The sequence below is a fragment of the Rhinolophus sinicus genome, chromosome 2, assembly GCF_057876585.1.
Source record: "Rhinolophus sinicus isolate RSI-liver-muscle chromosome 2, RSI-T2T, whole genome shotgun sequence".
In the NCBI taxonomy this organism is placed as follows: domain Eukaryota; kingdom Metazoa; phylum Chordata; class Mammalia; order Chiroptera; family Rhinolophidae; genus Rhinolophus; species Rhinolophus sinicus.
This window is the reverse complement of record NC_142502.1, coordinates 140,472,772-140,486,921: the sequence shown is the minus strand read 5'-3', so window position 1 is coordinate 140,486,921 and position 14,150 is coordinate 140,472,772. Positions and strand designations below refer to the sequence as shown.

The 14,150-nt window shown below is 43.6% G+C and overlaps 1 protein-coding gene across 1 annotated transcript; it reads left to right on the top strand.

Moving 5' to 3' along the window:
* Positions 1–1,206: 1,206 nt before the first annotated feature.
* PCBP1 (poly(rC) binding protein 1) lies at positions 1,207–2,973 on the top strand. Its single transcript, XM_019718535.2, has one exon. The coding sequence runs from the start codon at positions 1,521–1,523 to the stop codon at positions 2,589–2,591; it is 1,071 nt and encodes a 356-aa protein (XP_019574094.1). The 5' UTR covers positions 1,207–1,520; the 3' UTR covers positions 2,592–2,973.
* Positions 2,974–14,150: the final 11,177 nt, after the last annotated feature.

The following is a 14,150-nucleotide window of genomic DNA, read 5'->3' as shown; positions in this document are numbered from 1 at the left end:
CTGACCCCAATTTCTCGGCGACAAATACAGGCCACGTGTCGCCATTTTGTGTTCAGAAAACATGGCGGCCACCCCCGTGGGGAAGGAAGAGGGGGCGGAGTGCCACGTTAGCTGCTTTCCCTGAGGGAACAGGAAGCTCGTTGCGCACACGGCCTTTTCTGTGGGGCTTAGACAAAGGGGAAGCGGCAGAAATAACAACTGGTAACACCAGCTTGCCCAGCAACCTTTCTTTAGCGAGAATATGTGGTAGCGGCACTGACAGGAAAAGGCCTTCCAAGATGGCGGGTCGGGGACCGCCCTCGGAGTGCGGGGCGCAGCGACTGCACCAAGCGAGGAAAGGGCCGCTAGGCCGCAGCGGGAGGGTAAACTGCGCGGGGCAAACCGCTGGAGCTCCCCAGAGCAGTTGTTGGAACAGGAACCCCAAGAAGCACACCATTGTCTTAAATGTCTGAGGAGGCTGCGGAGGCTAAAACGACACCAGGGCAGGAGGCGGAGTTTCTGCGGGTTTAACGAAAGAAACTTGCAAAGTGCAAACAAAGCATTATGTAAATGGACGCCATTCTTTTTTAAGGCCACGTTTCTAGGACTTCCCAGAAACCACGAGCGGACCCGCGCTCTTGCGGCGGCGGGAAGTGGGCTTCGGTGTTTTTCCTCACCGGCCGCCGCGGCCACGGGGCCGAAACCAGGGGGGTGGCTAGCGCGGGGCTCCCGAATGCCGAGGACCAAAAGGCCCCACGTGCCCGCCCGCGCGCGCACCCGCTCAGCAAGCCTCGCCGCCCCTCCCCCCCGGAAGACTGCGGCTACCCCTCCCGTCCACCCACACCCTTGCGCATGCGCTCTGGCCGCCTCACGCGCACGTTTTAAACCCGCGGCGTCCCAGCTGCCGCCTGCAGTTACTGCCAGGGTTGCCCGTGTTCTTTCGTGACCAGACCGGTTTTGCAGGACCCGAAAATAATGTGTCGTCCCCATTCACAACACTTAACATTTCCAAACATCTGCCAGTGCCTCTAGGGTTAATAAAATACATGCTCGTTTTAAAACTTTGCCGGACTCACAGCTTCTGCCCATCGGGGCTCTACTTTCAATACTAGACTGTTAAGAGGTTTTGTTTTTTTTAAGTACCATGTATCGGTTGGCGCAGTCTTGTGACCTAAAAAAGACGGGTCCTCATTTTTTTTTCAAGGGGTCCTGCGCAGCAAGCACTTCCGGGTCAGAGGGTACGCGGGGTTGAAAGCGGGCTTCCCGCCCCGCCCAGACCGCCGAGGCTGCCGCCGGAGTCGCTACCGCCGCGCCCTCGCCCACCCGCCCGCCCGCCGCTCCCGGCCCCGCTCGCCCCCTCCGCCGCCGCCGTCCGCCCCTGCGACGACGCTGCGGCCTCCCACCCGCGCCCGCTCGCTCCCGCGGCCCTCGCTCGCCTCGCGCCGGCAGTTTTGGGCCTACACCTCCCCTCCCCCCGCCAGCCACCAAAGACTTGACCACGTAACGAGCCCAACTCCCCCGAACGCCGCCCGCCGCTCGCCATGGATGCCGGTGTGACTGAAAGTGGACTAAATGTGACTCTCACCATTCGGCTGCTTATGCACGGAAAGGAAGTAGGAAGCATCATTGGGAAGAAAGGGGAGTCGGTTAAGAGGATCCGCGAGGAGAGTGGCGCGCGGATCAACATCTCGGAGGGGAATTGTCCGGAGAGAATCATCACTCTGACCGGGCCCACCAATGCCATCTTTAAGGCCTTCGCTATGATCATCGACAAGCTGGAAGAAGATATCAACAGCTCCATGACCAACAGCACGGCGGCCAGCAGGCCCCCGGTCACCCTGAGGCTGGTGGTGCCGGCCACCCAGTGCGGCTCCCTGATTGGGAAAGGCGGGTGTAAGATCAAAGAGATCCGCGAGAGTACGGGGGCCCAGGTCCAGGTGGCGGGGGATATGCTGCCCAACTCCACCGAGCGGGCCATCACCATTGCTGGCGTGCCGCAGTCTGTCACCGAGTGTGTCAAGCAGATCTGCCTGGTCATGCTGGAGACGCTCTCCCAGTCTCCGCAAGGGAGAGTCATGACCATTCCGTACCAGCCCATGCCGGCCAGCTCTCCAGTTATCTGCGCGGGCGGCCAAGATCGGTGCAGCGACGCTGCGGGCTACCCCCACGCCACCCATGACCTGGAGGGACCACCTCTAGATGCCTACTCGATTCAAGGACAACACACCATTTCTCCGCTCGATCTGGCCAAGCTGAACCAGGTGGCAAGACAACAGTCTCACTTTGCCATGATGCACGGCGGGACCGGATTCGCCGGAATTGACTCCAGCTCTCCAGAGGTGAAAGGCTATTGGGCAAGTTTGGATGCATCTACTCAAACCACCCATGAACTCACCATTCCAAATAACTTAATTGGCTGTATAATCGGGCGCCAAGGCGCCAACATTAATGAGATCCGCCAGATGTCCGGGGCCCAGATCAAAATTGCCAATCCAGTGGAAGGCTCCTCTGGTAGGCAGGTTACTATCACTGGTTCTGCTGCCAGTATTAGTCTGGCCCAGTATCTAATCAATGCCAGGCTTTCCTCTGAGAAGGGCATGGGGTGCAGCTAGAACAGTGTAGGTCCACTCGTAACCCCTTTCTGCTGTTTTCCCATGATCCAACTGTGTAATTTCTGGTCAGTGATTCCAGGTTTTAAATAATTTGTAAGGGTTCAGTTTATACACGACTTTCATCCGCTAAGAATTTAAAAATCACATTCTCTGTTCAGCTGTTAATGCTGGGATCCATATTTAGTTTTATAAGCTTTTCCCTGTTTTTAGTTTTGTTTTGGGTTTTTGGCTCATGAATTTTATTTCTGTTTGTCAATAAGAAATGTAAGAGTGGAATGTTAATAAATTTCAGTTTAGTTCTGTAATGTCAAGAATTTAAAAATTAAAAAGTGGATTGGTTAAAAAATGCTTCATATTTGAAAAAGCTGGGAACTATCTTAAACTCTTTGTTGGTGGTTTTTTTTCCTTCCCTTTTAGTGCTAGGCGGGTCCTTGGTATTCTCTCAAGCCCTTTCCACCTTATTGGTAAGATTCCATTTCCTCTCTGTCCCAACAAAGGAACTCAGCAGGCTGAGCCTGCTTTGGGATGTTTGTACACTGAGGGTCTCGCTGGTGGAATAACATCCCTCCACCCACGTTGCAGAGAGAGGCCTTTGCCCATCTCGGGTAGAAAATGTGTTTTCTCACATGGGAAAATACACCCATTCGGTAGGACCTGAGTGGCAGTATGTCCTCCGGTCTAACCAGCCCACCACCACCCCCAGTCACACTTGGAAAACTCAGCCAGAAACAAAAAAAAATGTTCTCGGGTGGGAGGAGCCTGGGGACCCAGAAAAGGGGGAGGGAATGGCTCCCCCGGGAGGAGGTAGGGGCCGGAGGTTGGGGGAAGGGAAATGCTAGGGTGGGTTTGAGGGCTTGGAAGAGGGCGACTGCTACAGGGTGGTGGTAGGGATAGGGGCCTGGGTTGGGCTGAAGGACCCGATGGGGGATGGTACCAGCGGGGTGCACGTGTCAAACATGCACCTGTGGCAAGCAGCCTGTCAGGATGTTATTAACACCTGCCAAGTGGCCTATGCAGAAACAAAAGAGGCCCAGCTTCTAATTCTTCAGCTGTTCAATATTTAGAGAAATCATTATACCAGGAAATAATCCTGCCTAAATGGGGCATCCTCACAGGCAAGAATATAGACTGAACCGTTGGCTGTGGCCTAAGAAAAACCTCTGTTAAAAATGCAGATTCTGGGGTCCCACCCCAAATTTAATCAGAAGACTGCATTTTTAACACTCCAGAAGGTTCTTAGATTTTGAGTGCCATTGAGTCTCTTCACCAGTGGACTAGGAAGTTCCTGCAGTGAAGACCTAACAAGCCTCATGTCCACATCTGCCAGTGGAACTAGGCTGGACCTGAGAGAAGAAAAATTCTCTACCATTAGGCAAAGATACACCAGAAACAACAGTACAGGACAATAGGTGATTAGATGCCAAAGTGTTCAAACCACAGGCACTGTGGGAGATCACTAACAGCAAAGAAAAATTTCAGTGGGAGAATGTTATCTGCGATAAATACATGTTGAGACTTACTCTCTACAGGGCATCTGCTTTTTTCAGAGGTACAGACCTACTTCTGAGAGTCCCCGGAGGTAAGATTGGGGTCTGTTGTGCACTTTACACCACCTAATGTGGGGTCAGTCATGCAGTCACTGAAAGGAGCCCAGATTCTGGAGTTAAACCTGAGTTCAATTTTGAGTTCTGCCACTTGTAGCCTTGGGCAAATGGCTGTGCCTCAGTATAAAATGGTGGTAAAAGTACACATCATCTGGGCTTATTAAAAAAAAAAAAAAAAAAAAAAACATGTAAAGCAGAACAGTGCTTACAACACAATAAACTTCAATTTAATTTAGATTGCAAAAAGCCAAAGGCCCATTGCTGTCCACAATATTTTGGGGCACTGAAGATAGATATTAAAAGATGGGGAACAAGGCAATGTGCACTAAATAAGCTGAGAGAAGACAATTGGAGTGAGGGGCCAGGACAGGTGAGACTAGGGAAGACTCTGAAATGGTTCACTGTCTCCTGGAAATGAGCACAAATCAAGTTTGTGTGGGGTAAGGAAAGAATGGATCATTAGATTGGCCCTTCACAAACCAAGCCAAATGGTTTGTAAGGAGGAGTCCCTGAAACTCTGGGTGAATGGTCTACAAAACATAGGCCTCAAATTCTCAAACTTCCCTTAGGAGGCAAAGCTGGTAATAATTTGTAATTATTTAGGCAGCAAGGCATAGGATGAATGGCAACTTAATATGATGACATACACTGATAGAGCAGGGGCTCAGTAAGTACTTGTGGAGTGAAGATAGAAGCAGCAGCCAGTGAAGAAGGAATGGTCAAAGCAGCAGGGGCAAAAAACAGGATAGTGCCCTTGAGAAGAGTCAAGGAGGAAAGCTCCAAGGCTGATGGAATGACAATAATGCTACAGAGAGGTTTAACAGATTTGATTGAACATCTACGTGCAAAATACTTTGAACTAAAACTTGATGTTCTGGTACAATTAGAAGATGTGTAGTAGCTCCAACTATGTTAGAGCGTTGTATGTGGTAAAGGGAAGTGGAAGCCACAAATCATTTGAGGCTAAAATGTAAACAGCCTTGAATGCCATAATAAAAGGTTTAAGCTTTATCTTAAAAAACCAGTGATCTCCAAATATTTTTTTAACGTGTACCCCTTCAGTAAAAAGTCTTTGTCATACACCCTTTTTACATGTTTATTTATAAATTACATATATGAACACTATACTTATTTATAAACCATATACAAGCATAATCTAAATATACTAGAAAACAAAAACTTAAATGTTAACTGTTAAGATTAAAAACATTGAAATCTAATCTCTAACAGTTTTTTTTTTTACACCTCTTCTCCCAGTCATTTTAGAGACCACTTCAAGGGGGGATACTGGGGGTGACAATTTCAATGTCATAGGAATCTTTGGGAAGCAGAATTTTAGAAGAGTGATGGGAAGAAGCCAAATTGCACCAGGAGAGGAGGGCCTGGGGGTGAGGGGGTGAGGAAGTGGAGACAGGCGTGCAGATGGCTCAAACACTTCATGGTGCAAAGGAGAAAAAGAAATAGGACAATAACTTGGGGGGAAAGTTTTTGTTGTTTTTGAAAAGCACCTCACCAAAGGCAGATAAGGAATCAATAGAAGGCTGAAAATAACAGCTACAGGTTAGAAGGGACTGTGGCTGGAAGAGGGTCTTGGAGCAGTGAATATCAAGTGCCAGGCCAGCTTGACTATTAGAATTTAATTCACTTGTCCCCACTCCTATGGGGACTTGCATTTCAGGATTTCTCTCCTTTCTCTTTGGGGCAGTTTGAGTATGTCCTGTCCTCTTTAGGACTGAGGACTGGAGATGGATGAGTCGCCTCTGCCATTGCTGTGTTTCTTGTCATAGCCCATTTTCTACCACCAGTATTAGGCCACAGCTACTGCCACAGTCAGGAGTGTATAATGATTTATCTAACCATTGACAAGCACGTGTTGTGTCGTAGCCATAGGAGTTGTGCCACGTGTTTAGAAGGCTCCTCTCCCCCCAATCCCCAGGCTCCTTCCTTGCCCTACTCAACATGCGCACATGGTCACCAACACCACATGCCCCACCCCAGGCAGCAATTTGGGCAATGAAACGCTAAGGTTCACCCCGAGAATAGTTTACTCTCTGTCAGCTGGAGAGTAAGGAGTGTTTGCCAAGAGCTTGAGGTTTGTGAGTTGAGCCCAACTCACCCCCTGCTACTCTTGGCTACACCGAGTAGAGAGCCACATACTGTTCCGCATCTTTGGGCCTGTCACCCCCTGCCAATGAGACAGCACCCAGCCGACATATAAATAGGCAGTCATCACCAGAGAAGCCTTCCACTGCCAAGTCTTCTGGCCACCTTGCCTGCCTGGCCACCTGAAGGCGCCTTCCTAGAATTCTGATCTAGCCACATCACTCCCCTGCATAAAGGCCATCAAGTCCTACGTCCACCCATGGCATACAGAAGAAAATTCAAACTCCCCACAACAGCTTCCACACCCTTCAGGATCTGCTCCCACCAGCCTCAGCAGTGCAAGCCTGCCTGTGTCTTCTCTGCCTTCCCTCCCATACAGAATGACTTACAGTTCCCCAAAGTCATTCTGTTAGGCATCCTTGGGAAATAGCTGTTTCTTCGTCATTCTGATCCTGGCTCTCTAATGCTTTATTACCTGCCGGGGGTTCTGGGGTTCCTGCTTTTAAGCATCAACATTCGGGAAGGAAAATTACACTCTGTTGAGGATCAGGAGACCTGAGTCTAGTCCTACCTCTGGCATCAACTCCCTGGGTGATCTTGGACAAGCTGCTCCCTCTTTCTGGGTCTTAATCCTCCATCTGAGAAGAGGGCATAATACCCACAATTCTCTGGCTGCCTTGGGAAATAATACTGCCTTTGTGGGCACCCATCTCTGCTTCTGCCTCTTGCCACAGGGCTGACTTCTGACATACAGGCCTTCCATAAGCACTCTAAGAAAAAAAAGCGGAAGTTAACAAAAAAAACAGCAGCTACAAGCCCCAGCTTGGCATTTTGGGTAACTACTCATTTGATTGAGAGGAAGCAGAAAGAAAGGAAGTGCCAGAGAAATTTGCTCTGAACATTTTTGAAGGTGCTGTCACCTTTAGACTTTATGGGGGAGAGGAGGGAGCAGTAGAGAGGAAGGCAAAGGGGGCATGCCAGAGAAGGTTACACGGAGGTGGAGTTTGTCCCCTAGCAGAACTGAGCCGCCTACCTCTTCTTCGCCTGCACTCTTGCCCTAATAGTCAAGGCTCTATGAGAGGCCTCCGAGTCTCCTGAATGGCCCCTGGCCTCGTGTCCACTAAAGTAGGGAGAGGGTGACTATAGCTGCCCCCTTTCTCCTCCCAGGACTCCAGACATCTGCCACCAGGCCGAGGACACCTTGGTAGGGAGCTAAAGCAACTGTACTTCAGTGACAGCAAACACTACCCAGTTCATCACTGGAGTGATGGAAGACACGAACTTAGTTATTCCCTGAGCAGTTCACCCACTGTGAGGAGTAACAGATGCGCTTTCATATACCTGCCTCCATGTGAATGAAAACCTGTGCTTTCATTTGTTGGTGCACCTCTGCTCCAGAAAGCATTTTCTGGGCTTGCTCAAGTGGGCCCTTAAGAGAACCTTCTCCCACTGGCTCCTGACAGGACCTTAGGTCAGATGTGGTCATTTCCCAGCCTGGAACCTGTGCGGCTCCAAGCAACATCTCCAGGACTGCCTAACATTTATCAAATTCTTGCTACTGTATGTGCAAACCACTGTTCCAAGCACCTTAAAATGAATTAACTCACTGAATCCATAGAGCCCTATGAAGCAGATATTATTTTGATGCCACTTTACAGGTGAGAAAACTGGGCACACAGCAAGGAGTGACTTGTCCAAGCTTACAGAGCAAGTCGGCAACATAGCCAGTATTTGAACCCCAGTGAGGTGGCCCCCACACTGCTCTCTTAACCACGATTCTGGACTGTCCCTCTAGGCCAGAAAAACTGCCTCGGGGAGAGTCTAAATGTATAGATAGACTGCACTTTGTTTTAGTTTGTCTTTAGTAACTTTTATTGCCCAATTTTTCAAGTAAGACAGCGATACATATTTTTATAAAACATATGTGAATATGTAATACCATGTTTCCTTGAAAATAAGACCTAACCGGACAATTAGCTCTAATGCATCCTTTGGAGCAAAAATTAATATAAGACCAGATCTAATATAATATGAGACCAGGTATAATATAGTATAATATGATACCCGGTCTCATATTAATTTTTGCTCCAAAAGACGCATTAGAGCTGATTGTGCCGCTAGGTCTTATTTTCGGGGAAACAGGATACATAGAAACATCCATATTGCTACTGTTAATATCTTCTATTCTTTGATTTATATATTACTCTTTTAAAGTAACATATACTATTCTTTTAAAATGAGATCATACTCTACACACTAATTTGTATGCTATTTTTCTTTTTATTAAATTCAGATATATACCATAAAATTCATTTTAAAGTGTACAATTTAGTGGGTTTTAACATATTCACAACATTGTGCAATCATCACCACTATCTTATGCCAGACATTTTTATCATCTCAAAAAGAAACCCATACCTATTACCAGTCATTCCTCAGTGCTCACCCACCCCCCTTTACCGCAGTTTCTGGCAATCAATAATCTACTTTCTGAATCTACAGATTTACTTATTCTGGATGTTTCAAATAAATAGAATTATACAAGATGAGACCTTTTGTGTCTCGCTTCTTTCACTAAGTATGTTTTCAAGGTTCCTCCATGTTGTAGCATATATCAATACTTCATTCCTTTTTATGGCTGAATATATTGCATTGTGTTTATCCATTCACCAGTTGATGGACATTTGCGTTGTTTCCACTTTTTGGCTATTATGAATAATGCTGTTATGAATACTCGTGTATAAGTTTTTGTGTGGACATGTTTTCATTTCTCTTGGGTATATACCTAGGAGTGGAATTGCTGGGTCATATGGTAACTCTATGCAGAATCTTTTGGGGAACTGCCAAATTGTTTTCCACAGCGACAGTACCCCTTTACATTCCCACCAGCAGTATATAGGGTTTCCAATATTCCCACCTTCCTGCCAATGCTTGTTAATTTTTTTCTTTCTTTCTTTCTTTTTTTTTTTTTGCAGTCACCCGACTGGGCATGAAGTGGTAGGTACCTCATTGTGATTTTGATGTGCATTTCCCTAAGGGTTTGCATTTCCTTCACTGAGCATCTTTTCTTGTGTTTATCAGTTATTTCAATATTTTCTTTGAAGAAATGTCTATTCCAATACTTTGCCCATTTAAAAAATTGAGTTATTTGTCTTTTTATTGTTGAGTGTAAGAGTTCTTTATATATTCTGTATACTAGAATCTTATCTGGTAAATGATTGCAAACATCTTCTCCCATTTTGTGGGTTGTCTCTTAACTTTCTTTTTTGTTGTTGTTTTTTGAGACGTAGAGGAGCAAAGATTTTTATTAAAGCGAAAGTACAGCTCTCTTATGAGAGGGGATACCCGAAAGTGGGGTGCCCTGTCTCTTAACTTTCTTCATAGTGTGCTTTGAAGCACAGGTTTTTAATTTTGATGAAGTCAAGTTTACCTATTTTTTTCTTTGTTGTGCTTTTGGTATTATATCTAATCCAATTCTAATGTTTTTTTCTTCTAAGAGTTTTATAATTCTACCTCTTACACTATAAAACTCTTAAAAGAAAACGTAAGTATAAATTTTCATGACCTTGGATTTAGGTCTTTCATCCATTTTGAGTTAATTCTTTTTTTTTTTTTTTCAAGGAGGGCACAGCTCACAGTGGCCCATGAAGTGACTGAACTGGCAACCTTTTGTTATTAGCACCATGCTCTAACCAACTGAGCTAATTGGCCACCCCATGAGTTAATTTTTATATATATGGTCTGAGCATGCGTCCAAATTTATTCTTTTGCATGTAGCTATCCAGTTGTCCCATCACCATTTGTTGAAAAAAATCTATTCTTTCATTATATCCTGTTTCTGAACTTAATAAATTGTGAACATCTTCACCATAATAAATATTTTGTAGTATTTTTTATTAGTCGTATGTACTCCATTACACTGATGTAATTTACTTAACTGGTCTCCTATTTACAGACATTTAAGTTGTTTTCACGTTTGTAAGTATATTCACCACTGTAGCTCCATTTTCAAGGCTTTAGATGCATATTAGCGCTTAGCTTGAAAGCCAGCAGTTTTCAAACTTTTCCCTTTACACTCTTAAAAATTATTGAGGTTTTAAAAGGCTTTTGTTTGTGTGGGTAATTTCTAGCCATATTAACTGTCTTAGAATTAAAGTGTAGAAAACTGTTAAACATTTATATATTAATTCATTTAAAAATAACTATAATGAAACCATTAAATGCTAATACAAGTGATATATTTTTATTAAAAATAACAATGTTCCAAAACAAAAAATATTTAGTGAGAAAATTGGCAGTTTTATTTTTTTGGTAAAGACGTTTTATCTTTAATGGCTGGCTTAATAGAATATGCTCTGAGTCTCATGTCTGTTTTTTCATCAATCTGCTGTGATATTCCACATCATGCAGCCTCTGGAACACTGCGCTCTATGCCAGTGAGAGAATGAGAATGAAAGGGGCAAATAACGTCTTGGTATTATCATGAAAATAGTTTTAACCTCTCAGACTCCTGAAAGGGTCTCAAGGAGCCATAGGGGTCCCTGACCACTCTTTTGAGAAGTGCTGCTCTGTAGAAAGATTTTTACCATAGCTCTCTCCTTCACTGTGCCCCTTTCCCTGCACCTACACTAGCCCTGGGCATGATCCTTTTTTTTTTATGTTTGCTAATTTGTTAGGCAAAAAGCAGGCTTTGTGATTTTAATTTGCATTCTGTATTTCTAATAATATGGAACCTTTTTTCATGAGTTTTCTAATTTATATTTTTCTTTTATAAATTGCCTCTGTATCATTTTCACATTTTTTTTGCTTGGATGGGCATCTTTTATCTTAAGGATTGTAAGAGCACTCTTTATATTCAGGGTATTAGCCCAAAGTTGAATAAATTGTCCTTTAATTTAATTTCCTACCAGCAGTGTGTGAAAGTGATTGTTTGGCCTTAGGAAGGCATCAGGAGGGAACTGATTAGCACTTTCATCATATTTATAAAATCTTCCCCGTTTTATTCTGTTGATTATTTGGGTATATAACACAATGAAAATGGAATCACATCTGAGCCACAATGAAGATGATCTTTGATGTCATCATCTCAGGACACCTGCCAACTAAATGTTCTTGGGGAGAAAACTCCTCCTCACCCAGAACAGGGTGATAAATGTGAAGTTGATTGTTTGTGTGGCAGGTCTCACCTGCTCAGAAGGCTGGAGACTTGTAAGTCTCCTGTTCCTCACCGGGAGGAGATGACCCACCTGGGTGGGCCTCCTGGCCTCATGCCAACACTGTGGTGCCCAGCAGGGGGCTGTCTCATCTACCCTGAGGTGGGGCCAGTTTATACCCAAAATTTTAACAAGGGATTTGGGTTATCCAAGATATTAGGGGATGATAGCCTAAGCACTCATGACCCATTTCTTAGGAAGACACATTTTAAAATAAGAAAAGGAAACTAGAACTTAACAGTCTGACAGGATATTCTAGCTAACCACAAATTTACAGAATTATAGCTTAGCTACAGAGATCTCCTTTCACAACTTTTTGCAGATCTCACCAGTAAATGCTACCTTTTATAGCTTGACTGCTCTCTGAAAAAGGTAACCAGAAACCATTACAAAGTGGATTTTGTGTCCAAGGTGCCTAGGCCTCATTAGCTGGGATTTGCTCAATATTGTTTCCCACATTCTTAACCACACTAGAGATCTTTCTTTTGACAGTTTGGCAGATGAAAAAAATGTCATAGCATTGTGTCAATTTTTATTCTTTAGATTACTGATGAGGAGAAAAAACTATGTTTCTCAGCTGTTTACATTTCTCCTTTGGTGAATTACCTATTAACATCTTTTTCACTTTTTTCCATTGCCGTGTTTTTATTTTTTCTTATTGAGGACCTCATTATATAGCAAAATATTAACGCTTCATTATATATATACTGCATGTTTTCCTTAGTTTATCAGTTTTCTATTAACTTCTGCTTTATAGACATTTCTAATGATTAAGTAGCTAAATCTATCAATCTTTAACTCTGGTTTCTGTCTTAAGTGTCATGCTTGTGAAGTTCTTCCTTCACCACAACAATTACACACACAAGTAAAAAAAATCCTCTTTTTTCTTCTAGTATTTTATGTTTTCATTTTTTATATTTAAATCTAATCCACCTGAAATTTATTTTGGTATCTATGATGGGAAAAGCTACTTTCCCCCCCAGAATTGCTGTCTAGTTGTCCCAATGATATTGAATAATCCAGGAATGACAAATATGTGGCCTGAGTGTAGTCTTCCAGTCCTGGGCCCCTGGAAGACATTTCTAATCAAATGCAGAACTCCTGGCTAAGACTATATTAGGCCTGACAGCCCTCCCAGAACTTCATGCAGCCACCGCCTACCTGTGAGTTTTGGCATGAAGATGAAACTTTTTGTCATTCCCTAGACTAATCCATCATTTTCCCCATCGTCGTGAGAGGCCTTTATTAGAAATACATTCTTTTTTTATTCTAGACTTTTTGTTTTATTGATAAGCCTGTCTTCTCTTATGCCAGCTCCACCCTGTTTGGTTATTGCATCTATGTACTAAATGGTAATAACTGGTAGCACCCTTTTCTACCCTTTCTTGAATATTTTCTCTCATTTAAACTTCTGACTAAATTTATTGCATTGAAGTACCTTCAAAATAAATTAATTAAGATTTAAAATTCATATTAGATTTTCCAGTTTAGGTATATAGTATTTCTTTCCATTTTTAAAGATCCCCTTTACGCCTCTGAATAGTTTTGTTCTAAGTCATACACATTAGTGGTTAAGTTTATTCCTAGATATTTTATATTTGTGGGGGCTATTATAAGTGGAAACTTTTTTTTTTAATATAGTATTAACTTATAGAATGTAAGCTTCATGACAGCAGAGATCATATATCTTTTATTCATAACTGTAGCCCTACAGCTTAACAATGCCTCCATATTGTAGGCTCTCAATAAAAGTTTTGAAATGAATGAAGGAATAAAGGTATAAAGCAATGCTATTGTTAGTGTGTCATTAATTCGTAACAGGCAACCTTGCTAAATCATTTGAGTAGCTTTGTTTTTCAAGTGATTCTCTGGAATTTTCCACATCTGTAAATATTGATTACCTCCTTTCCAACATGTATTGTTCTTATTTATTTTTCTTATAAAACTTATTGAATTGAATAGATCTTTGTATTCAGATTTCTATTGTCCTTTCAGTACAATTCTAATAGTGATGGCAGCAGACACATTTTCTTGTTCCTAACTTTTATAGTAATACTTCTAGTGTTTCACCATTAAGTATGATGACTACAGGAAAAGCAAATTTGATGGGAAAAATAAAATGGATTCCATTTTGGACATGTTCAGAGGGGTGTTCATGTGGAGATGTCCAGTAGAGAGCTGGATATACAAGATATCTGGGTTAGACAACGATTTGGGAGTTAACATCATATAAGTAGTAGCTGGATCCTTGGGGTAGATAAACTCACATGGAAAGAAGTCCAAGGATAGCACTGGGCTTCCTTGTGCTACTGGATCGGGGAGCACCACACCCGGGCTGAGTACAGGAAGAGGAAACTATCAAAGAGATGAGTGGAAATCAGTAAAGAGAGGAGTCACAGGAGACCAAAGATGAGTTTCAAGGGAAAGGAAGTGATCAACACAGCCCATGAGGGAAGAGAGAAAGATGGAAAATAGACCAAGGATTTAGTACCTAGGGGATCACCAGCGACCTTACTGAGTGTCAGCGGCAGCAGTGTTGTGATGGGGCTGAAGTTACTTACAGTGGTTTGAGGAGAGTTGAGAAAGTGCCGACTACCCTAAGGCCTCCTTCAAGAAGGAGTCCTTCTCTTAGCAGGGAA